Source organism: Camelus ferus, chromosome 16, assembly GCF_009834535.1.
Source record: "Camelus ferus isolate YT-003-E chromosome 16, BCGSAC_Cfer_1.0, whole genome shotgun sequence".
Classification (NCBI taxonomy): Eukaryota; Metazoa; Chordata; class Mammalia; order Artiodactyla; family Camelidae; genus Camelus; species Camelus ferus.
Window position 1 is genome coordinate 36,519,602 of NC_045711.1, and position 26,653 is coordinate 36,546,254.

General features: G+C 42.9%; 1 protein-coding gene across 2 annotated transcripts; it reads right to left on the minus strand.

Annotated features, from left to right (window-relative positions):
* Nucleotides 1–1,051: 1,051 nt before the first annotated feature.
* LSM12 (LSM12 homolog) lies at nt 1,052–25,057 on the minus strand. 2 transcript variants are annotated; one of them, XM_032457325.1, is made up of 5 exons: nt 24,849–25,057; nt 22,884–23,017; nt 10,181–10,290; nt 8,630–8,756; nt 6,211–7,832 (listed from the first exon to the last, which is right to left on the minus strand). In XM_032457325.1, the coding sequence occupies exons 1-5, from the start codon at nt 24,970–24,972 to the stop codon at nt 7,740–7,742; spliced, it is 588 nt and encodes a 195-aa protein (XP_032313216.1). In that variant the 5' UTR covers nt 24,973–25,057; the 3' UTR covers nt 6,211–7,739. The 2 variants fall into 2 exon arrangements, with proteins under 2 accessions (XP_032313217.1, XP_032313216.1); XM_032457326.1 differs by lacking the exon at nt 22,884–23,017 and having other exon boundaries at nt 1,052–7,832; nt 24,889–25,053.
* Between the last annotated feature and the right edge of the window lie 1,596 nt (nt 25,058–26,653).

Below are 26,653 nucleotides of genomic sequence, written 5' to 3' on the forward strand. Positions count from 1 at the left end.
GACCCCGCCCTGCTTTTTCTAAGAACAGGTATTCCTCCCCTCCACCTCCTCCTACCTTCTGGAGCCCCAGGTCCTGCTCTCTCTCTTGTCAGGATGGCAGCTTGAGGCCCCTTGGAGCCCTACCTCAAGTCAGGAAACAGACAGGTGTCTCCTCTCTGATTCCTACTTCCTAAAGCGTCTAGGCACAAAGGAAGGGAATGTTCTTTCTTGTTCTCGTTAGGCCTAAGGCTAAAACACTCCCCTCTGGCCTTCAAGGAGTGCCCAGCATCTCCTGGAAGAGGGGCCTGGGGCCAGCGTGTTTGTACCCAGTGCTTCTGCCTTGCCCAGGGAGGCCAAACTAGTTAGTTTCTCTCTAGGTTCCCAAGTGTGCTCACAAGCCTCACCCAGCAAACTCTTAAGAGAATAATGGCCACATAGAAGAGTTGGTTACCAAGGGCCAGGGCATCTCATTAAAGGCTTCATTATAAATCCTCAACTGAGACACTCATCTCACAGATTAGGGAACTGATGCTTGGTAAGGCCAGGGAAGTTGCCAAGTCATACTGCTAATTAGTGGCAGAGGTAAAATCTGACACAACTCAGGCCTTTCTGAATCCAGTTGTGCTCCTAACTACTAAGCTCCTGTGCCCCAAAGACTGGGCCACTGTCCCCCATGTAAGCCAAACACCCATTGAAGAAGTCAAGATCACATGTGAGTAACACAGATGAGGCCCAGAATGGGAAGAGCAGCTGAGCCACCACCAACCTGGGGTATTGGTCTGAGCCTGTGGTTGATCAGACTTGAGCCACTTTGAATTAATTCAGGTGATCTGGTTCAAGCAAATTATACTGGAAAAACATGAGGAATCATTGTCAATAATCTCTGAGAAACCATTATAAACAGAAGGTTACCAGAGATTTGAACATAGTACAAGTTCCAATTTTCAAAAGTCAGATAAGTAAGTGTAAGAAGTTAACAAAGTGCAAAAGGGGCTCATTGAATATGTAGTCTCTCACCAGTGACCTAAAACATGATGACCACTAGGTGCCCACACAAGTTCACTAAAAATAAGTTATATCCAAACTTTATTTCCTTTGGTACTTATTAGATGGCTATCACAGACAAACATCTGGATCTTATTAGTCTTTCATGATGTCCCTTTGGGTAAGATGAAAGCATAAAGACAGTACACAAAGTTGGGATGGATAACCAGTATATTGGATTATAGCACCAAGATTTTTTAAAAGCTCTTAAGAGTTTGGCTAAAAATAAGCCATGTCACTGGAGAAGACAAGATAGCTCCCAGTCATCATCTACCTCTTTAGCAACTTCGGGGCCCCTCACTTAAGGGCATGAAGAGCAAGGACTAGGAAGCAGGAGACCCGAGCTCTAGCCTGTTCTGCTGCTCGGAGGACAGTTATCACATGTTGCTTCTCAAAGTAATGAGCTCCCCATCAGTGAAAGTGTCCAAGTAGGGGCAGAATGTTGAGGATGCTGTAAGAGAGGCTATTTAAACTGGGAGGCTGGACTATTCCATATAAGCTTCAAGATCACTGGCATTTGTAAGTACTAGATATCTGTGCTGAGCTTCAGAAACTGCAACTGGCCCACTCCTGGAACTAGAAGCATCTGTTAGCACACTGTTCACACACTGACTTCTGGAGTTACCTGGCTGCATAGCCTTCCCATAGCCAGTGCACGCGGATGACAGCAAGTCACTTTCACACTCATCTGAACAAGAACTCGTGTATTTAATGCGAGCATGCATCTGGAGGAGTCAAGGGTCCCCTGCTATCATCACTCCCCCTTACAAACTCTGAACTGAGCTCCCTTCTCATTCCACAGCACAGACCTGATAAACCTCCCATCCCACTTGTACCCAACTATCCACCTTCTGTGTCTATACTTAGGTCACTCAGTACGACTAACAGTCATACAGTGGACACCTAGTTACACCCTAACGCACAAGCAAACACCTCTAAAGGGCACTCAGTAATCTTACAGTAGTTCCCTCGCATGTTGACTGAGCCACCAGCCATGTCCTCCCTCACCCTCATCTCCCTGCCAAATCTACAAACTCACCGGCAACTATACTGTCTTCTCCTTCTTTCCTCTTTATCATGGGGGAAGGGACCCCTCCTATCAGAGGCCAAAACCTCCACTGTGGCCATGGATCTCATCCCTCACTTCTTGGCGTTCAGGACAAGGTCATAAATCCTAAATGTCTAGTTCCAGCCCGGTCCTCTCCTCTGAACTCTAAGCTCATTTATCCAGCTGCCCATTTGCCATTTTCTCTTCAGTGTTTCATGGGCAAGACAAAAATCACAAAACAGAATTCCATTTTCCCACAAACCTCTTCCTCTCCCATTGCTCACCATCCACCAAGAAGTCATTCTTAGTTCCTCTCTTTCCCTCACCACCTTGCCCTGCCATCCAGTTGGTCCTGCGATCACGTTTGTCACCACCATCTCCTGCCTGAACCACTACAACAGCCATTTCTTAATGCCAATAATCTTACTACTTCCACTGTTGCCCTACTGCCCACTGAAGCCCTACAGTGGGTACAAGGCCCTGCATGCTCTCGCGCTCCTGCCAGTTTCTCCATCTTGCTCACTAGGCTTCAGCCACCTATATTCTAACAGTTCCTAAACATCCCAAGCTCCTGTCAACCTCCACTTTAGCTCTTGCCGGTCCTTCTATCCAAGCTCTCTTGGCTGGCACCTCATTCTTCTGATTTCAGCTTAAATCACCTCTAAGAGCCATCCCAGAACATTCTCTATAGAGCAGTACCTGTACCTCCCTACAGTAAGCATAAGCAACTACTTTAAGCTAGGACAGACCAGAAACAAGGCCAGATCAGAAAGCCACCACTTGTTTGTCCCTCCACAGAAGACTAACTGCTGGAGTCAGCATTAGGATTAGCTGGGGGAAAGGGGAGAGAGATTAGTTGACAAGTCAGAATTGCCTTACCCTCACCTCGTCAGTTCAGGAATTTAGTTTTCTAGTCTTTTCAACAAAATTGGAAATTACGGGAAAATGGGACAGGGAGGCCAGGTAGGAAGGCAGGCCACAATCTGATCTGCCTTGGTCCCAGCTGCCAAAATCTGCTCTGGAGAAACCAGGGGGAAAGACCTGCTTTTTTCAAGCTGGAACCAGGTAACCCTCCTTCCCAGCTCCATGTGTTTACTCTCTCATCTTTTGTCCGAACTTAACTTCAAGCTTTCCTCAAAACCCAGTCTTCCTGGACTACTTTTCATCTTGGCTCAAGCAACTTATCCAGTTATTAAGCTGAAGGTTTTCAAAATTCTACCTTTAGTCTTCTCTCGACAGCTGGGTGCTAGGGAATAATACATTATCCTTGCCTTAGAGCCTCAGAATTCCCCATTAGACCATTTAAGATAAACCTAAACAAATAACTACGATGCAAGTCATACACACCACATGAAATGAGTGATATAAACAAACTGTAGGAATCACTTTCCATTTTCATTGTCGAGAATGGCTTTACAGGTGGCTTTGAAGCAAGGTATTGTAGGATAAGACAGTGAAGATAAAACAAGATAGACTACTGAGGTTAGAAGTAATCTGAGATCATCTAGCCCCCATACCATATATAGATATTCTAAGAATGCACTTTGTGGGCTAGAGGGCTGAGAGAACTAGTTGGCAAGTTTCTTTTGATATGGTAAAGTGTGTTGCATTTTCAGAAATGCAAGGGGCAGAAAGAAGCATGTAAAAATCTAGAGGACATGAAAGATGTCAATAATGTTTTGGGGGTGGTAAATGGACAATATTTGCCTTATTTTCTAGTTTTCTTGTGATGATCCATGTAAAGCTTTTACAATATAAAAGAACAAAACTCATTTTGAAACTTTACTACCCAGCAGCAGTCTATCACCAGTGGATGGCAGCCCAAGAGCATCCCTTTTTCATCTGCAAGGTACTCTGTGCTGTAATGTTAAACCCCTTAAGTTTAGGCAGCACATGCTGATGATTTCAAGTTTCTTAAAGCGGAATTCTCTGGAGGTACTTAAAGCAGCCTCCAGCAGTGATAGGAAAGCAAATCCACCATGTAAACAATGACCAAGCCCAGTTCCCAAACTCTTGTCCCACCATTCATCCTGTGCACTGCAGCTTCTAGAATTATATGTTCTCATTATATATTCTCAGTATCTTCCATATCAACATGACAGTAAATTCCATCTCTGTGTATGAAGGCAAGCCCTCTACATCTTCCTTTATCAGTACATCTTATGGGAGAACAGATTTTGACACATACATTCTTAGCTTCAAAAATGTCAAAGAGCCTTTACCCTGAATCAGTGGTTCCCAGACTGGAGCCTCTTAACTAATATTGAAATGCTTGGACAATTAAAACAAAAACAAAAACAAAAGTCAGCAATGAGCTGTTCAAACTTAAAACAGCACAGATTCAGTATCAACTCACTATGGTGAGGGTGTTTATACCACACTGACTGGATGCTCTAACTAGCAGTAAACCCAAAGGCATGTACGTGGTAGCAAGAAGGTAATGGGGTGCTAGGGTGTAAAGGTGTGTGTGTGTGAGGAGAAAAAGAGAATGCCTCAAAATCAAGGAGACATTAGAAAACTGCCTGTACACATTCCACCACAGATGCAAGCCCTCTGCACCACACTCAACAGTTTAATGTTCTTTCAATCTGGGGGGCCATTTCTGCCACTCTCAACAGTCTCTTCTGTGTTCCTTCCCAAACCTGGCTCACACAAGTGAGCAACACACACACCACCAGTTCAGAAAGTCAACAGGGTAGCAATAGGAGCCCACAAGTGATAAAGCCTGGGGTTTGTTCCAGCTCTGCCACCATAGGCAGTGGCGGTATTCTCAAGTCACTTAGCCCTGGTAGAACCCACTCACCTTCGTTGAAATGAGTGGTTTTCAAATTACAATCAAAGAAATTCTTCAGACACTGCAGGGAAGAGGTAGGGGTGGGATTTGTGAGAGGCTGAGAGGCCAGGGCTCTGAGGCCCCCTACCCCTGCCCAAATGTTTTTACTATTAGCCATGTTTTACTAAAATGCCATCTAAACAAAGACTTCTAAAACAAAGTTGGAGCCTCTGAAAATCAGCTAATCCAATCTCATCTCCAGATTTAATCATCCCAGGACCAAGCTAACATTTACATTAACATTTACAGAGCACCTTCTAAGTATTAAGGGGGAGTATTTAGGGGGACGGTATAGCTGAAGCAGTAGAGTGCATGCTTAGCACACACAAGGTTCTGGGTTCAATCCCCAGCACCTCCTCTAAAAATAAATAAGTAGATCTAATTACCTCCCCCCAACCCCACCCACAAAAAATGCCTTATCTAACACTTTGCACCAATTCTAGATGAGTATTAGTTCTGTGTTTTTAGTTGCATTAGTTGTACAGTTAGAGAAACTAAGGCTTAGATGGGTGAAATGACTTATCCAGTCACAAATGAGGAAATGGACGTGAGGATTTGAAGCCAACTATTCATGTCTCCGAAGTACTTGCTCTTCCTTCTATACTGCCTGTCTTTCCCACCATATTAACTGCACCTTTTGAACTGCTCAAAGTTCCCCTGGATGGTTTCACAAAGAGTCAAAACTGCTTCTTACCAGAAACAGTTGGTACCGCTGTTTTCCACTCACAGACCTAGACACTAGGGCTGGGGTGGGAGGGGGGGAGGGCGGTGATGACATGGGACATGAGGCATAGAGCCTTTTTCCAGGCTTGCCATTTCCCATTAATCACATTCACTTCTTTAATTGCATTCCTTATGTTTTCTAGATCATGCAAAGGTCTCTTCTCTTCTCCCTCTTTTACCTTCTCCAGAAGTCTACATTTCCATGCAGACTAAATCAAAGGCTTCGTACTTGAAATCAAGTTCTGACCAATGGCAGGTGAGTATGAAAGTACACTTCTCAGTCTTCTCTCATTTCTCCTCCAAACAGTTCTGTAACAAATAGTCATACGTATGTACTCACCCCCTTTATTCCTCTACAACTCCCAACCCTGGATCCCCTTCTTAAATTACACACTTTATACTGTATTTCTGGATGAATTCTCAAGGGTAGAAGGAGAGAGGGTAAAGAATAGGAAGCAGAGTTTAAAGGGAAAGGTTAAACCAAACATGCATCCTGAGACACTCTCCCTCCAGGGCCTTTAAAGCACGTACAAACCCGAGACATGAGTGATGGTTAAAAAAATTTGGGTTTTATTGTTTTTGCTAAACAATACTAAAAAAAAAAAAAATTCATTTTGAAGGCAGGGCTTGAATTATTTAATTTTGATCCATTTATTTAATTAAAAAAAAAAGGAAGGGGAAAGAGATCATGGCCAAAATAATAGTAGTTAATCCCCACCCCACCCCCGAAGCTCTAGCCAGTCACATGAGCATCACCCACTCCCACACAGTGCCTGATATTTAGAGGGTGGCACACTCTACCCCACTGGACTGCCTTGAAGGCACAGGGGTAACAGGTGCCAGTTTTAGCTCTCAGCAGGTTAGTCAAACCAGACAAACTGGTGGGCTGAAGTCCAGAAATTCTTCCCAGGTTTTCTGCCCATTGGCTGAGCACATACAAACTGTCATAAGCTTATAAAATTTCAAGGGGTGGGGAAGGGCATAAGAGCAGGAGGTTGGCAGGAGAAGAAAAACAATAGGTCATCCAAGCTTCCTCCTGGGCTAGTGGCTCTGGATACAGACTTAAGAGAGGTTGGGATAGGTGGACTCCAGGTTTCTTATGAAAGAAAACCATCCCTCGAGGAGGAGCTGAGATGTGCCGTGCAAAATAGTTCTTCCTGCAGAGGGCACAGGAGAAAGGGCAGTTGATGCTCCTGTCTAGGAGACAGGAGAGTGATGAGGAGGTTCTTCTAGTACCATGAAGTAAGACAAAGGCAGAGGGAGAATCCTGAGGTTTTGGCCAAATATGAGACGGTACACACATAGTTCAAGACTAAAAAGCCACCAGGAACCTTCAAAGCCAGATCCCATCCGCATACACTGGCTCTACAAAGTGCTGCAGAGGATTCTCGCTGTGAACTAAGTCAGGTTAGTTGTCTGGCTATGGGTGGTGGGGAGGGCAATAAATTTTTATTTTCAGAGGAATGAGGTGGGAAGAGCGGCCATGATCTTGTAAAAAGAGACCTGCAAGAAGCAGAAAATATTTAGAGAACATTTTAATATATATTTTCATATATATATTTAAAGTTAAGAAAAATAAAACTAATTCAAGCCATGCCCTGTGCAAAAAAAAAAAAAAAAAAAAAAATTTAAAGTGAGACCTCTGTCTGCTGCTCTAGTCTCAACTTAAGTATCACAGTCAGCTTGTTACTTTTATTTTGGAAGAGAAGATGTAAAAGTTTCTTTCAATCACTTAGAAGGCAAGTGTAGCCACTTATAAAAACAGAATGGCAGAGACAGACTGGGAAAGGAAAGTCAGAGGTAAAAGGGCAGAGCAGAAAAGGAATATTCAAAAATAAAATTAACAAGGTGACTGTTCCAGAAGGGAGCTGTGAAAAGGACATGGTGGACCAAAGTCTGTTAGTCAAGTAATGATTCAACTTTTAAATTATTCTCTTGTTCTTTTGTTGGGTGTTTTTTTTGTTCAAGTCTAAGATTTGGAAATGCCGACCCTCTGTTAACAAGAGCCAACAGGAAATATAGGATCCCTTCCCTCCCCCGGCCTGCCTCCGCTGAAGCCACCACCATCGCCTCCTTGGCTGGATGCTGGAAGAGTCCTCCATATGTGTGGACTCAGGATGACAGGGTAGCCTCCTTCTGTGGTTGCTGGGCTTGTGAACGCTGCAGTATCTTTTGGCTTTCCACGTCTCTAAAATGTTTTTCAACCTGAAAGAGACCAGTTTAGATCAGAAAAAGAGATAGGCACACAAAGCCTCCCAAATAGTTCACTCCAGACTTTGACAGCCCCATCCTGGCTGTCCGGCTCATGGACTATTCAGCACCTTTGCCCTTGCTGTCTGTTGGCCTTCACAAGGTAGATGGGGGTCCTCATTCAGCCAAATTTTTTTGCAGCTTCAGCTAAGACTGGCTAAAAGGTGAATCTATAAATCTTCTATAATCTATAAACTAAAACAGAATATTATATTACCATATATAGATTATAATGACACAAACTCCCTCTCCCCTCCTCACACAAGTGCAGAATGAAAAGTTGGTGGGGAATTAGACTTAAACTTTTACATTCTTATTGGTCTCTCAATGCTCAGTTTATTTTTACAAATGCTACAGCTCAATCTAGAAAGTTAGATGATACCTGCAGGGTCACAGACGCCAACAGCAACTGATGTACACCAACCAGCCCTTCCTGAGCAGTCTGGGATGAGAGGAACTGCTCAGGCCCAATACCATGGAATGGTCTGGCTAATTTCAAAAAGCCACACTGCAGAGGACATGGGATTGACCATTCACTTTATTCCACACTGCCCAGTGGTTCCATCCCCATTAGAGTGTCCAAGCCATGGATGTAGAGCAGCACAGCGTGGGGAGGCAGGGTAATTAGGCAGGGCTGCTTGCAGACTGTGTCAGAAAGGGCAGGGATTGCGACATAATGTCCTGCCTGATGCTGGAGGGGTGAAGGCCAAGGAATCATCCTCTCCCTAAGGTTTCATGGCTCCTTTACTTACTATTTTGCGTACATGGCTCAGTGCACTCCCCTCTTTGCCTTTACAGTTTTCCACTTGATATGGGGGTGTAATAACAACTTCTTCCATGACTACGATGTTTTTTTCTTGCCATTTACAGTCTTTAATGCTGGAAGGAGAAGAGAGCAGGTGAAAGTTACTTCTTGCAGGGCATCCCACACCTCCTGCCCAATGAATAAATAACTCCAGAAAGCTAACCCCAAGTTCCTAGCTCACCACTCAGCCAATAACTAGATGCCAGCATTCCACAAGGAGAAGTAGCCCAGAAATATTTCCTGGACACCACTGGCTAGGAAAAGCAATGAAACTGATGCATGCCTATTCCAAGGAGGGCCCAGAAGAATTACTCTGAAGCATCAAGGACCTAGAAAACCATAGAAAACTTGGTAGCAGCCTCAGAAGCCCAAACCAATTTGAGTTACAAATAAAGAGCTAGGCTCAGGCCACTAGATTCAACTTAATTAAATACCAGCCTAGGGTATTTAAGGGGTTGGCAAACTTTTTCTATAAAGGGTCAGACAGCAAATATTTAGGCTTTGCAGGCCATACAATCTCTGTCACAACTACTGAACTCTCCGGCTATCCCACAAAAGCAACAGACAACAGATGATATGTAAACAAATGAGCTGATGTGGCCCGGGGCTACAGTTTCCCAATCTTTGGCCTATGGGGAAATGGCACCTTTAAAAAGACAGGAGAACAAACTCCCCATCTTCTTGCAATCTGTACTCCCCCCCACCCCAGTAGAAGCTGCTCCTTAAACTGGCCCCTCTCAATTATCAGACAGCTGGAGACTTGCCAGACTGGGAAAACCCATCCCAGTTCACACTTGGGGGAACTCAGGGCAGCTGACATTACTGAGAGTTCCTTCACATACCTGTAAATGTTCAAATACTCACACCATGGCCTCAAACAGCTCTGATGCCAGCTGCCATCTGTGCACCAGACCCAGGTGGTTAAATAGGGTAACAGAAGGCAGCAGGGGGGAGGGGGAGTGTCAAATGTTTCAGTTTTTCAGCAGCTAGGGAAGCTAGCGGAGAGTCAAATGACTTCTGCTGTGACAAAATGTCTTTTATGAGGTGGCAATAAGGTGGCCTTCTGCTCCCCCTAATTCCCTATGTTCACCCAGTGTACAATTGGGAAGAGTGAGATAGATATGACTTCCCCTTAATAATACTGCATCAGCTTTTACAGAAATGAACAACAAGATCAAAATAATAAAAGAGGCAGAAATCACTAGTTCTAAATGATGGATACTAGGTCTGGAAGAGACCCTTAGGGATAACCTAATGCAAAACTAAGTTCTACAGATGAAGACGCTAAAGGCAGAGCAGACAGCTTGTCCGTGATTACACCACTGTTCCATACAGAAAGGCAACAAGCACATCCCTGGAAGCTGAGGTATTGCCAACACACTACCGAGCTTCCCTGGTGACTTTCAGGAACACAACTACCCAAGAGTCAGCCACCAGACAGCAAAGTTAGGCAGTACCACCCCCGGGGCAAGGAACCCCTATGCTCCCCGCAACTCACGTCTTGTGTATGGTCTGGAAGAGCTGCTGGCCCTCTAGGGAGACACCAGCGCTGATTGCATAGGCCTGGCTCAGCTTCTCCTCCTTCTCTGTCCGTGCTTTGCTGGCAAGCTAGGATGGGGGAAAGGAAAGAGACTCAGAAAAGCATTCAGCTTCATCCTTCCCAATAGTTAGGACTTAAGTTGAGGAAAAGATGCTGGAAAGGGCTGGTTTGGGTAGATTCAGTTTTCTCAGGTATCAAAAGTGAAACAAACAAAACCACACACAGTATACCTGAATAGTCTGCTACTATTCCTGGCAAACATCCCTTCCTTCCAATACTTACTGAATGCCTACCATGTGCCAGACATTCACCGTACTAAACAAGAGATACAGCACTGAAGAGGGGCAGGGAGACAGACTATAAACAAAAACACAAACAGATAACTTCAGACAGTGCTAGAAAGAAAACAGAGCAGGGCAAGGTTACAGAGTATGACTAGGGGGCTACCTGGTGGAAAGTAATGGTCAGAGATAAAAGGTAATGCATACATTTCTATGAAAGGAGAGAATTAAGAATTATCAGCTACTGTCTTAGAGCCTCAGGGTGAGAAATTAATGTCTACCACACATTCAAAGACCAGCATGTGAGGTTCTACAGACTCTATCATTCTAGTACGATTATCTGTGCCTCACACGTGCAGCCAAGACTCAAAGGAAACCTAACCATAATACTGTCCACCTTCAACTTGGGCTGAAGCTACTATGCTCTTTAAAAAAAAGAATGGTCTGTATTCTAACTCATGTCTCCCTCCTTAACCGTGCTCTAGTGGAACAACCATAAAAAGGTCAAAAATTCTAGTAAAATCTGATAGGCTACTCAAATCTAGTAAATCCTTCCCAGCAGGGCTGGGTACCCTGTCAATCCCTACTGCCCCTCTAATATACTTCTGGCCCCAGGCCCACACTACTGGTTGCAAGACAGAGACTCCAGAAGTACAAATTTGAGTGTAAGACAAAACAAATACACTAGACAAGACAGTTAAAACAAAAGGCAGACAATGCACCTAAAAGTCAGACAAATGATTTGGAGATTTTCAGATCCATGAACATGAGCACATACTTACTAGTATACTGCAGCATACTAACGACATACGCACAAACATACACATGAGAACACACAATCTGTCCCGAAACACCAGCTCCTTAAATACAAAGAGAGATCATACCTCCAGCACATTACCAAAGTACCTAGATGCTTGGAATTCTTAGGAAACATTTATATTGTTTTAACAGTGACCATTCAAACCATAAACAAAATATAGTTCTACAGAGGGAAAAGTAAACTCAGTGTCCAATTGCTGGTAAAATGAAGCACTTTATTAAGCTTAGGTAAAACTGTGAAGAGAAAAGGAGGCCCTCAATCTGGTGATGGGGACCTGGTGAGTCTCAACTGCCTCTGAGTTTCAAAACCTGTCTGAGGGAGGATGGAGTGTGAGCACAGAAGAGTTGGCTCATACACGCTGTCACTTCAGTCTCCCTAGGTAAAGGTGGGAAGAAAGACCAGAACTCTGCAGTGATGTTAAGCCAGAGCTTCCTTTTCACTTGGTCCCCAGGACATGGAGAGAGACGGATACAGAAGCAGTAAGTAATCTTTCAGGCCAGGGCCTGCCATTCTGGCCCCACCAGGCTACAACCTTACAGAGAAGGAAATGCACAGGGCTGACAGCATTCCCCGAGCATTGGCAATCCCTACTACAGCAAGAAAGCCTCGTGGCTTGAAAGCACTCAGCTTCTATGAAAAGAGAACTGCTGGTGGTGTATTTTAACCAGCAACAAGCAAAGCTTAGTCAGTCACCGAGAAAACCCTGGTAACAAGAATTCCCTTGAGACTCACTTTCCAAAATCCCTGAAGAAAAGCGGAAGTCTACAAGGAAAGAGGGAAAACTGGAAGGAAGCAGAGCTCCCCTGGATTAACCAAGTTCCTGCAGAGCTCCTGAGAAGTGGCTAGTGGTCAGGTAGATTGTTACCCCATGAGCAGGCAGGAGGCTCTCACTTCAAGGACTTTTTTATTTTAAAGTATTTATCCCTAAAAACCAAAAACATCTCCCAATGTTGAGTCAGACAAAGCTGCTTCTATAAAGCTTGTGTTGACTAGATAATCTGAGTATTCAAAGTGAAATATCCTTGTCACCTACACAGTAGGGTTAAAAACATAACAGCACACATTCAGGAAGACAGGAGTTAGTTCCAGAAAACCAGTCATCTATCAATGCAGAATATTTAAGAATGAAACTGACAAACTGAGTTAGAAGAGGGGAAAAAAAGGCTGGGAGTGGAACCACTTTTGAATTTTTGCCAGAGGCAGAATAAAATGGATATAAGTCTTAGCCAAAAGTGATTAGTTTGGATAGCCTGAGTGACAGCAACACCATAGTTACAGAACAATGATTTCAAAATACACCCCTAACCGCTCCCCGCCAAAACACCTCTTGTACAATCTCTTCTGAAGACTCTGAAAGCAAAGAAGAATGGACTAGATGATTCTCCATTTCAACCCATAGTCCAGATAGATCTCAAATGCTAAATGATACAAGGGCACATCTTGGAAAAGTCAGCGGAAATTAGTGTAAGCTGATTGTATTTCAATTTGCCCCAATATCCTCGACTATTCTACCTGTACCTGCAACCATGCTTCTTTGAGAATTTGGATTCACCACAAACGCTGAAGCTTCCAGCAGTCAGTTTACAGACTGTATTTTCATGGCAATCCAAAAAATGCTTAAACCTAACATTCAACTACAGAGATCTGCTTTCACTAAGAAGTTATATAAATGGGGTAAGTTTCTCCCACAGAGGACTGTATCAAATAGGCATGAGGAAGATTACCTTCACAAAAAGAATCTAGAAATGTTTTTTCTCAAAATGTGGATGAGGGAAAGGGAGATTACCTTGCTCTTTTTAGGTATGTTCCTTAAAACTCATGAAAAACATGAATAAGCTCTTTTGTAAAGCAACTAACTCTCACTCTACCCTCAAGTTAGCTGTAGCTCTACATTTCCCCACATCATATTTTTGTAAATTAATGCTTATCTATAAATGGTCTAGTTACTCCAAGTTAATAAGTTTATGGTGACTGTCAAACTGCCAGAGAGAATCAATAAAAAAAATGCCCCCAATAGAGAAGGTACAAAGTATGCCTTTTAAGCTAGGGAGGGTCATCAGGATTGCAATTTTTAAATTCAATAAATACCACCATACTACATTCATTTTCAACGCAAGTGTGCCAGCTGCTGGCCTCTCTTCCAATCAAAACTGAAGCACTAACTGGTTAGAATCTTAAAGAATGTTAAAGGCACCAGTTTTAAGAACACACTGGGTTCAGGCAAACTGAGAAGCACAAACCTACAAATACATGTTACTAATGTGCATGTGGCCTACTTGAAATAACTGCACAAGACAACCTGCGTTTATCTGCCTCTCCTTTTATTTTGTGATTCCTAGTCAAAAGTTATTCCTTGTCTACTAACCAGTGCTTCCTCCTGTGGCCATTTTATATATAGCACCTTGATGTGGGCAACAGAGAGAAGCGCATGAACTTGATACCAAAGCCCATCAATATTAAAAGGCTTCTGGTCATGCCTGCTGCTGGGTAACCCCTGAGTGAGTATATTAATGAACAACAACAACACACATCTCTTCCTGCACTCAGTGACAGGGAGAAGAGAAAGCAGCCACAACATCATAATCCAAGCAACTTGTTACAACTTTACCTTGTAATTTAGTCACCAGCTGGGCCATCCTATTCTCACATACCCAGACCAGGAAGGCACAGGTGCTGTAGTGAATCCAGAGGGATTCCTACTGTAAGTATTTAACAGGCTGTGACAGCTGATCCAACAAGAGAAGCAGAGTCCAGAGAGGAACCTGCTGGGTGTGACCTACTGACTCCACTGAGCCACTCTTGGTTCATCTTCTCTGTGTATGGAGGCCTTCCAACCAGCTGCCCTCACAGAGGGGTTAGGAAGCACTGCTGCTGCTGCCCCAGAACTGTCCGGGCTACCTGCAAGGCCTGTCGGAGGCTGAGGGGCAGCAGACCAGAGCAGCCAAGAACAACCGTCGTCCTGAGAGCCCAAGTTTGCTCCTGCTGTTTCAATTCTGGGGCATACTCCTGAAAAGCCCTCCTTCTTAGTTAGCAACAAGCAGGCTCAAAAAAATTCCTCCCAACTATCAATATCCCCAAGTCTTCCTGCAACCTTCTGAAAGTTTCTGTCCGAAAGTTTCTAACAAAATATTGTTCTTTACAACCTCAGATAGCTGGGAACTCAAAAAATAGAGAAACTTGCTTGAAGTCATGTCCTAGAACACATAATGATGAACCAAAACACAGAATCAAAGAGGTAATGGTACTGAACACTAAAACCTTAAGAGCTAACTTGCTGAGTGAGAACTTACTCCATGCTAGGCACCAAGCTACACATTTCACACGTATTAAACATTTAATCTGCACAACAATTCTGTGAAATAGGGACTAAAATTACTCCTACTTAATCGATGGAGAAACTAAGGCACAGCTGTTAAGAAGTTTGCCCAAGTTTACCAAGTCACAAGTGGGAGTCTGGATTTGAACCCAGACAGTCTGACTCCAGAGCTTGCGTTCTGAACTCTGCACTATATTCAAATAGTTCCACCTAACAGAAGTAAGTCTAAATTATTGTTGAAAATACATATTTGAATGCAAAAGAAAATGTTTGCTTAAAAGGAAAATATTTTAAGACTCAGCTGCCATCTTCTATTTTTATCAGTGAATGCTGGCATTTCCATCTATGTCCCCTGTACAGAACACAGTTGTCTGCCTTTTAGTGAAGGGCCTCTTCTAAAGAGGGCCCTGGTCTCACCCTAAACCTCAAGGACATCCTTTATTTCTTTTGTTAAAAGTAATTCACAGGAATGCTTTTAAGAAAACAGATTCTACGTGAGAAAATATTTCAGTTTCAAAAGGACACCAAAAGCATGATTCATTTAAAAAAAAAAAAATTTCAGGCCAATAATGATAGGTATTCTCTGGACCCATCATTTTCAAGACTAGAGAAGCTAAGTCAAGCAAGTCTCCTGCACTTGAAAGTTTAAGATATGTTAAGTGATTTCAGCTATGATGAAAAACACCCTGGAAATCCATGAGCCTTAGTGCCTCCTTGGTCTCTAGCTTTGACCATCATATTGCTGTCATATGTATCGCACGGCCAGCCTCAAGTCAGTGAGTACACTCCATAAGCAAGGTCTTATCTTTCACCTGGCTTAAAACACTAGTCATCAGCAAGTCAATAGTTTTTGTTTTTCTTAAGTTACTTGTAATTATGTCACCAAGCACTATTCATAGCGACAACAGACAACCAAATGTGGACACAGAGTAATTTCCTAGTCCTGACACCAGCACTGCTGTGGAACCTCCGCAGGGCTCTGCCAAAGAAAGAACTGGCTGGTACATAAGCTGAAATTTCACCTCAACAACCTATCTATGAGAGTGTGTTCTCAAATTAGCCATCTCACACATGGCCATGAGGATTGAAGGGAGATAACATGCATGAAGGCACTAGGTGAGTCGTAAAGCACTGTACAAGTATTAGCTGTTAACATCATTATTATTACACAGAGAAGGCTTGCGGGTTATTTCAGAAAAATCCATATAATCCAACTTTCCTTTAGCCAGTGAGCTCAAGGCTTTCTCTCTTCTGCTTTCTGTAAGAGCTGCAAGAGAGGCTATAAATCCTAAACAGAATATATCTTCCAAAATATAACTGGAACAGTAAGTTGAAAAATGCCTTTAACTTTATGTGCCAAAATAGGGGCTTTGCTTATGGAACAAAGAGTTGCTTTTATTCAGAGATAGTGAAAGAGCCATGTGCTGCTGTTTCCTAGGCTCTGAGGAGGGTAGAAAGCAAAGTCAAAAAGAAAAGCCACCCCCTTTCCCCATAAAGAGATTCTTACTCAAACCTGTACCTACCACTCACCAGCTGCATGAGGCTGAGCAACACGCATAACCTCTCCTGAGCCTCAGTCCATTCGGGAGAGCGCATCCTCAAGGGTTGTTGTTGGAGTTCAATGAGACATACATGTGAAGTATATAACACCGGTCTGGCACTAACTAGTCCCTTCCCTCCCTTCTGAGCATGACCTCCAGTTTAGCTCACTGACAGAACAGCAAGGTTTTAAATTGCAGAGATGGACAAACTGAAATCAATCCAAATCAGCTTGATTCCATTTAACTTTCCTCCCTTTATCTGTCTTTTATTCTTCAAGACCCTACTCCATTGTTACATATGAGCAGCCTTCCCTAAAATGTTCACTACTCTATGCTAAGGATTGGCAAACCACAGCCTGTGGGCCAAATTCAGCCAACCACTTGTTTTAGTTAAGTTTTACCAGAATGACCACGCACATTTGTTTATATATCACCTATGGCTACTTCTGCAAAGGCAAAGTTGACACCATGACAGAGAATGTACAGCCCATAAAGCTGTCGGGCCCTTTACAGAAAGTTCGTTGCCCTCTGCAAAAAGTCAAATGCTGCTGTCCCTCACCACTCCCAAACATGAGATTCTTGAGAGCAAAAGCAGTGTCTTAAATCATTCCCAGCACCAGGATTGGGGTGGGGGGGGGGCAGATAAAAGTAAAAGAAACTTTGACTCTTAGAGATTCATAGAACTAACAGTTCCCAGTTCACACACAATTCATTAGCAGCCTAGCTGTAAAAAGAACCCGGTTCTTCAAACTCCCCACATTCTACCACACTATACTGTTAGCTTTTGGTGTGGTATATAGATCCTTTAATTTTCTCGTTCACATACAATTTGCTTCACTCTCCAGGGTAGTCTCTGGTATTTACCTAAGCTAGTCTCAAAATTCCAATGCTAGAACTTGACTGCACCACTTGTTTTTTCTTCCCCTCAAGCCTGATTTCTGCCAGGAAAATTAAATCAGTTAGAATGCCCTTTTCTTAACACTGTAAGAGATACTACCACTGAACCATTAGTAAAGTGCTTATTTTGAATCATCTCCGTGTCAAAGAGGTAGAAAGCAGGGGTGGCTACAACAACACATGTATGGCACAACTCTGCCAGTCATTTGGGTTCAGCAATTTGTCTTTTCAGGTGGACAGTGATTCTCCCCACACCCCCTTCAAAACCAAAACTCTTGACCTAAGAAGGGCCCCACTGAGTCAGCTGGCTGTCAGGTTGACCCTAAAGTCTGAATGCCACTGAGTACGACCTCCTTCAAAGACTAGTGACTTTTTAAATGGCAGTCAAGCACTCTACCTCTCTGATTTCACTGACCACTCATTACTTACTGTGTCCCCTGTCATTCAGCAGTGATGGGTTCTTCCTCTTCACCCCATCTTCATGACACTTCTTTGAGGAAGCAGTTGTCTGCTCAGAACCAGGTACAAAACTTACTGGTAGACTCTGACCTGGGACTATGGCCTTGACAACATATTCTAATCAAGTGAGCCAACTGGTTACATATAGCTTCTAGAAGCCAGAAAAATTTTATCTGACTATAGAGTCTTGTTTTCCCTAGACAAGTAGTTATTTCCTTCCCCACATTTACACATAATATGAACACCTTCTACCTCCTACCAATATACACATCCCTAAACACAGGAGGGCCAAGTCACCTGATTCCACTTGGTGATAACTCCATACCTCAACACACTGGAGCAAGATATGGTCAAGGGCCCAGCTAACAGGATAGGTCCGTGAACACAGGCCACAATGCAGCAGCTACCAACTACCACAGGAATTTACTCATACTTGAGGATTATCCCTCATAACAACAGAAGCCATAAGGTTATGCTAAATGTTAGCTTTCAAACTGGTTAAAACTCAAAACAAAAACCAAGTCAATTCCTCCCTGTGTGGCACCATACCTAAAGGTAAGCAATGACGTCAGTTCCTTTTAAAAGTGAACTTTGTAACGCTTCCATTCTCTCAGCCTTACCAGGCCCCTCCACCCCCAGACCAATCCTCAAGCACCATTTTTCTCCAAAGGCAGCAAACTTATTCTTCATTACCAGATGCTGATGATAAGCTCTTTGAAGCTCTTCTTCCTAGTTCCTCTGATCACTCACTGTTGGTTAGTAAGGTATAAATGGGTAATAAATACTCAGAACAGGCTGACAAGTCAGACAGTGGTTTGGTAAAGGAGGTGGATGCCTCATCTGCAGAGGTCAATTTTTTCATACTTTGTCCCTTTTCCTGCCTCCCTCCCACAATATACAAACATCTCCTCCAGAAAGTCTCCAAATCAGCAAAGTGATAAGACTAACATCTCATTTGATGCACTGGAGGCCTTTATCTAAACAAATGAATACACACACTTGCCTTGGCTGTCTCAGTGAGTTTCCTAGGAGTCTCAGAAGTTGAAAGCACAACCTCCTAGGTTCTGTGACTGCTCACTCTAACCTCCAGGACTCAGGGACATGTTCACTTAATTACGCCACATGATATCACTGCCCTGGAAATTCAAGTTAATTCTGGTCCTCAACAAGAGGTATCCAACAGACTTTTGATTTTCCCCAATCCTGGGCTGGCAAGTTCCGACATCTAAATAAATGTCAGATTGACTATCAGGAAAGACTGACATAGTAATAGCACCAGGTTCTTAGCTGTGTCCCTCTGTCATACTGCCTTCCTTCCCCCATCCTGTCCATATACCATAATTCAAGGAATATCAACTGTCTACACATAGCTCATGTGGGAGAATAGGACTAACATCTATCAACTCTGGTCCACTTGACCTCATCCTCATAACAACTCTCTGAGATAGGAACTAAAATGATTCCATTTCTACAGTGAGAAAGCTGATGCTTAGTAAGGTTAAGAGGCAGAGAAGTGACTTTAAAGATTTATCTGCTTGGTTCCAATGTTCTTTATACTAAGCCATACTGCTCTTGACCACACAACACAGAAATTTCTCTTTACTAAGAAATACTACTTAGGATTATAGATATCTGGGTACTCATTTCATTTCCCCAAACTACTCCAGAAGCTCCTTGGACTAAGCACACAAGTTAGCAAAACATGGAACTTTGCCATCAAAACATCAGACCTGAGTTCAAATCCCAGTTCTATCACATACTAGTTGAATGACCTTAAGCTAGTGACTCATCCTCTTGGAGATTCAGTTTATTCTTTTGTAAGATGGTGACGGTACCCACACTGTAAGAACAACTGTTACAATTAAACAAGATGTCTACCAACTGCTAGTTCAGAGGGTGGCACATAAAAATATTAGTTCCCACACTACAAGCTGTATAACCTGGAACAAGTCACTTAAGTTAATAATCCTGTTTTTTCATCTGTTAAACTGAAAGGAAAAGAATAAACTCTAAAGATCACAACGTGTGCTTGTGAAGATGAAATGAGATGTTTAAAAGCTCTCTGTAAGCTTTAAAGCACTAGAAAAATGTAAGGTATGGTGCCCAGCAGAGCTTACCACAATGCCTTGCACAAAACTGTCAGTAAATGTTTGATAAATGCTACACAGAAGGGAATCTTGTTTATGTTGACATGTCCCAAATCATCTGAGAGCACTGCTACTCCAAAGGCAATCTTTATCCCTGGAGAACCAGGTGTAGAGTCAATTCAAAGGAATTTGTTAAGAAACACTTTACTGCACCCTACCACGTGTATCCTGAGCTCTCATTCTCATGTAATATTTAAACCTTCCTCATGAGAGTAAACTAGTAAGCCACATGGTGAATAACCTGAACCTCACTTATGATTGGAGTTCACGTGTTTTTGTACTTTTATAGCCAGGAAATTTAAAACACTTTTACAGGAGACAATGCTACTGTGGATATGATAAAATGACATTCAAAACTTCCACCTTCTGGGGAAAGTATAGCTCAGTGGTAGAGTGCATGCTTAGCATGTATGAGGTCCTGAGTTCAATCCCCAGTACCTCCATTTAAATAGTGAAAAAAAAAAAAAAACTTCCACCTTCTACAACCTCACTGCCCTCTTCCAAGGTTCCTCTGACATCCCACTGCTGTGGACATAGACTTCTTAGCCTGCAGTGAAAGTGCCAATCAAAAGCAAAACAACCTCATCTCCAAGAACTGCTGGTTCATACCATCTCTAGTTGGGCTGGAATTAAGTATTTCCTTTAAAAGGCCTTCCATTTCCTGCTGGGTTGGAGTAAATGTCCAGTTTGTATCAACACGTTTAATTAACAGAGCACTTACTATGTCAGCAAGATGAGCAATCATGTGACAGTGTCTTCCACTGGAAGTGAAGTACACAGGCAATGCTCCCCTAGATTGCAAGCATCAACAGTTTTCTTCCAGGGATTTCAGAGCACTTTCGTGCTTAAATGCTTAAACAATCCTCTATCTTAAAAAAAAAAACAACAACAACCCACCCCAAGTCCATACTCTTTCTTCAATGAGATGAAATTTTTATGTCATCCAAGCAACATGTAAACAGCTGCCCAGATTAGCTGTTTTCAGTAACAGCCCAGAAGGCTCTTCTAAATCTAACTGAATCTAAGGAAGAATCATAAAGCATCCTAAAGTTGGTTTCAAGGGAAAACCAATATAGCTTATTCATAAACATCTCTACAAATGGAAGAATGAATAAATGAAACCCAAAGATAGCCCTCCAACCTAATCTTAATATTTAGTTTCTGACTCCTTTTCCTAGCAAACCTTTTAAAGACTGGGCAAGCAGGCCACAAAGTAAGAAAAGTAAAGATTTCTGATATTCCCCAAACTGTTACTTCCTGCTGCTTTCTTAAAAGAGTAGGTAAACAACTAGTTTATAATAACTGACCAGCAGAAAGCAAAACCCTAAAGGCAAAGATAATCTAATAATCAAGAATTATTTATATTTGAGGTCAAATGTAAGAAGAGAATTGCTTCTAACAGCTCCCACTTAACAATCCCACCCACACCACTCCAGCCCCTCTCAGACAGTGACACTTGGTGGTCACAGAGCAGAATCCTAACACCTTTTAAACTTGATAAAATCATCCTTCTTTCAGATAATCTTTCTTCTACTACTCACTAAAGGTTCAGTTATTTAGTGAGTTTTCAAACCCTACAAACACTAAAGGATAACTTAGAGACTATTTTTCCCCCTCAACATACCAGTCATAGACTATTTTACTCGAACCTTTTAAAATCTCTTCTGCTAATAGAAGTTCATCCAAAGATCTCCTATACTCTAATAGGAGGACTAAGCCAGGGTTTCAAAAATCTACACATCTGAGAATGGGATATTCTGTATGCAACAGCCTTTAATATGAAACCCAAGACTGCTCTGATTCTGTCCTCAGCCATCACTAAAAAACCTGTGGCATTTCCCTGGAATCTAGAAAGAAGGGAGCTCCAGATCTGAGGTAACTACTTTCTGCCAGCCTCAGTTACCCTCTGTTGTTTCGGCTGCCTGAGTGTTTCCTTGTTTTGCTGAATTGTAGCAAATACACAACATTCCCAAGAAAGACAGATGAATATATATTATTACAAGACTCTTCTAGAGGGAAAAGTTCCGCCATACTAATTCAAGAGACTTAAGGAAAAAGGGAGCTGCTACAAAAATTGAAGACCTAACTTATTCATTCAACAAACATTTTTGAAGCACCTACTCTGTGCAAGGCTCTGTGTATACTCAGTGATTAACAAAACAGGTATAGTTCCCACCCCCACAAAAAAGTTTCGTGATACAGAAAAGTAAATAAATGATATAAAATTATACTTACAAAAAGGCTATGAATAGGGTAACCTTAAGTCCCAATTTGCCCAGGATATACCAATCTACACTTGTCTCAGTGAAAAACAAAAGCATCTCCCTACCCCACACTCTCAAAAATGTTTCAGATTGGACTATTAATGATATGTCACCTTATACTCTGAAGGATAAGATATACTGTAAGAGAGAATAATGGGGGCAAATCACTTTAGCCTGGGTGATCAGAGAAGATTTCTTGGAAGAGGTGTCATTAAACTGAGTCCTGATGGATAACACTTCAGTCATTCTGAAAGGGTGTTCCAAGTACAGGGAACAGCAAAGGCTACAACAGGACTTGGGATATTATTATTATTCATCAATATAAACTTTGGCTAATAGAACTGAAGAATCAGAAAAGTTTTTGGGGTTCCCAGAGACCAATCTGTACATCCAAAATTAAAATATCCTAAACCTCTAATTTTGTTAGACCTTGAAATTCAAACATAATGGCAAAATTAAGCTCTATGGCAGTGGCTTTCAATTTTTTGTAGGTCATGAATCCCTCTGAGAATCTGAAAAATACTCCAGATCTTCACCCAGGAAACACATATATTCAGGTATGCACACACAGCAATTTCAGGAGGTTCAGAAGCAACACCCCTACCCAGCCCCATCAACACTGGAAGTTCACACATGAATTCCAGATTAAGGAAAAAACAAACAAAAAAAACCCCAGTCCTCTTTTACAAAGGACAAAAGCCAGCTCTCAAATCTATTTCTCTGGGCATTAAGACACTACTTAAAATCTTCTGAAGATATCCAGGAATAAAGAGAAAAATTAAACTGATATATTTTTTAAAATATATCAGAACAAGCAACTATAAGTCAGTGAAAAAAGTGAAAAACAAACAATGGACAATGTATGTACCACCAAGAGTCAATGAGACTCAAATTTCCCATCATTTCGGAGAGCCAGAACTGCCCTCAAGTCCTTACCTTACTAACATTGAGTGAAGCTAGGGGAGGAGGGGTTTCTGTTCGGTCATTAATTATTTCCACTTCTGAAACATACTGTAAGTTTATGAGCAAGATGTCTGCGTGGTTGGGCTTTCCACTGGAAGAGGGACATTCTGGTGAAAAAATAAAGTTAAGGAAAATAGGGGCAAGCAGAGCACTGACACATCCCAAAAGGGGCATGGAAAACACAATTCACACAAGGCTTCTGTAAAAGGTATGCCACGAGCAAGAGAGGGGAGACTCACAAGAATCAAAGCTCTCCTCAGGAAATCTCCATCTGTCACCTTCCTCCCGCTCACCCCCATAACCAAAAGATCTCAAGCTTTACAAAGCCAAACACAATCCAGAACTGGAAGCCTCAAAAGGGTTTCTGTCACTTTCTCTCTACTGGTCTTATGAAGAGGCTTAATGCAGTTTCAATGCTGTATGTATACTACTGTTTGTCTTGAACTTAATGAACTACACAGGAGAGTAAGTACTTTCTGTTCTTGGTGTAATACCCCCTATATCTGAACAGTGCTCTTTTCACTTCTTCAGATTTGAGATTTCCCATTTTGCAGAGGAGTAAACTAAAGCAGTGGAAAGGAAGGTGACCCAACTAGTTAACCCATTCATTCATTCATTCATTCACTTTCTCCAGTCATTTCTCAAGAGCACACTGTAGGTCAACTTCCTCATTCCAAAACCCTTCCAACTAAACCACTAATGCAAAACGTCTTATTTGGTCCAGGTATAAAGTCTTGTATTTAAACAAACAAACAAAAAAAGAAAACAACAACAACAACAAAAAATGCAACTCTTCTTGCTGTAATTAGTTTCAAAGGACATCTTCCTAAGCTAGAAATTTACAAATGGTGGTTTAATGAATTAAAATACTTGTCACTCAAAGGCAGTAGACTCAGGAAGAAACTTCCTTTTGAAAGGTGCCATAAAAGATTACACCTCAAAAAAAAAAAAAGAATCCAAATAAACCCACCTGTGGCTTAAATAAAAGGGGAAGGGGTGGCACATTTATTACAACCAGGAAGTATTTTGTTTCCAAGATTGAGTTTCCTGGCTTAATTCAGAAATCATTTCTACCCCAAAGAAAGAGGCCACCTTTTCCATTCTGTTTAACACTACCACTTTCAATAGAGAAGGCTACTACTGTGGAGAAGTCAGGACTCCATGTGCCGGACTGAGCAAGAGAAGGTAACTTATTCTCTCACCTGTAACCCACACATCCATACATAAGCCCCTGAAAAACGTGGTCCTCTCTCTGGACAAGGTTCCCAATACAAACATCCCCAAAACAGCAATTTCCAAATGACTGAGAAGCCTAAAACTCAGCACTACTTGCCCCCAGTGGCACCACTCATACACAAACACCAGCAAAACAAGCACCTATCCCCAGTTCTGATATAAACTCTGTCCTGCAGTTACTCTCCCCGCAAACAGGAGAAGCCCATTTGGTCACCACCCCACCGCCCTTTCTTGGACCAAAACCCATCAGTAGACAACCCGTCCTCAACTCCATATCCTTGTCCCACTAGCAGTTCCTTATTCTACACACCCCCTCCCCACATGATTTTACCCGCCCCTCTTCCATCCGGGTTCCAATCACCAGCCCCCTACCACGACCACCCCTCTGCAGATCACTGTGCTGTGTCCCCTCTCCAAGCGTTCCCCCCGAAAAGCCATCCGCGTGTCAAGCCCCCGTCCACCCACCCACCCTCGCTCGGGGCCCAGCTCCCACAAGGGGTGGGAGACAGGGTTCCCAAGGCGGACCGAGGGACCTGTGAGAGGGGGAGGGGAGCTCAGGGCCGTGCGCATGCGCTCCGGGCGCCGCGGTAGCCGGTCGCCCCTAGGCCCGGAGAGGGCCCCAGCCACCGCCGTCGTCCCCCACCCCCCCACCACCGCACATACACGCCGGCCCGGCCTCGGGCTCCGTGTAGGGAAGGATACTTAAAGCCAGCATTTTGGACTGGTAGTCGAAGGCTACCACCTCGCCCTGCAGCCGCTGCTCCTGGCACGTCCGGCACGACACCTGGCTCCCAACGCTGAAGTACTCGCCCGGAGGAGCCGCCATCTTGGGAGAGCAGCCGCGGCCGGCGGCGGCGGCGGCAGCAGCGGGCGAAAGCCGGGCCCCCAGTGAGCGCCGCGCCGCGACGTACGGGGCGTGCTGACGTCACACTCCGGGGCGTGGCCTGGGGCTGGGTGGGGCGGGAGCCTAGGTGGTACAGTAAAGAAGAGGAAATAAAGGGGAATCTGAATAATTATGTTTGTGCAGCTATGCCCGCTTAGTAAGGTGGTTGCATGGTCCATTTTAGAAGTTAAAGATAAATGACCTACGTGGAATGAAAAAGAGGAGAAAGGAAATGCTGTCTCCATTACATGCACCCCTTGCTTGACACATGAATTTAATGAATGAACTCTATCATTTTACATATGAGGAATCCGAGGTCCAGAGGACTTAATGAAACTTGCTCAAAACGATTATACCTAATTACAAAGTGGTAATGGAAACAACATTGGCCGTAGAATTAGCCAAACCGGAATTGGGATCCCACTAAGTTGTATGACCTTGAGCAAATTACTAAACCTGATCCTGTTTCTTTACTCCTTCTTTATTATCACTACTGAGCATCCAACAACCCTTCGAAGTAGGAATCAATAGCCTCATTTAACAGATGAAGAAACTAAATCTTAGACTAAACTTTGTCCAGGGTCGCTCATCTAACAAGGATTCAGTCTACCTGTTTCCAAAGACGCTGAGCTGCTATTTACTGCTCTGATATATTAGGTAATACTTGATAGAGTACTTAGGTTATATGAGATAATGTGTACAAATGCATGGCATTTAGTAGATCTTTAATAAATGGTACTTCCTGTGTTATCACCTATCACCCTTGGAACTCAGGATGCTTCCCCATCTCTCCTCTTGCCCTTTTCTCTAGAAAACCAGGCAAAGGACTATACTGAGGAGCAGTGGCAGTGACAAAGGAGTTTTGGGCCCCCCATTAATAACCATCTAGTATACAAAACAGTCTTCTTAAGATGTAAGTACTATGCAGATGAATTTTCAAGCACGACCATCACCAGTTGCTATGCCTAACCCACCTACCCTTCCACTGTAGAAATTCTAGAGCCTCCTGTATGAATAACAACAGGTTGATCTTTCTCTAGTTCAGAGGGAGGCAATGGGCCAGTTCTGGCACTACTTAACCTAACAATTTCAAAAGTGTCTCCTTGCCTTGCAAGAGATATCAACTTCCTAATGTTGGGCCAATATTAGTACAATCACTGTAATAGAAATAAACATACTGCTCCCTCATACTTCAGTTCTTTTAAGAGAACTTTCCTGTCTCCCCCATAACAAATCATAGGTAACTGGCACTCCACTTTTTATATGGCATTGTAATTATAGGTTTTCATATATGACTGCCAGGCACTCTTAGGAAAAGCTTCCTGAAGGAAGTGAAAAATCTGAGATGTGAGGACAAAGAGGGAAAGAGTGTCCATGTTCCAGGCAGAGGGAACCACACATGTCAGGATCCCTAAGAGGAGAGAGACTTGGTAATTTAAGGGATGATAAAGTAGCTCAGAAATATTATGAAATAGAGTGTGGGAGTGGGCTATTGTTTGTCTGGCTAGAACCCAAGCAAACATTCAAAGCCTTAGAAAATTTAGGCTTTTACCTTGGGGCAATTGAAAAACACTTAGCAAGGGAGTGAAATGAGATTTTTATCCAGCTTCCTTCCCCCACACCT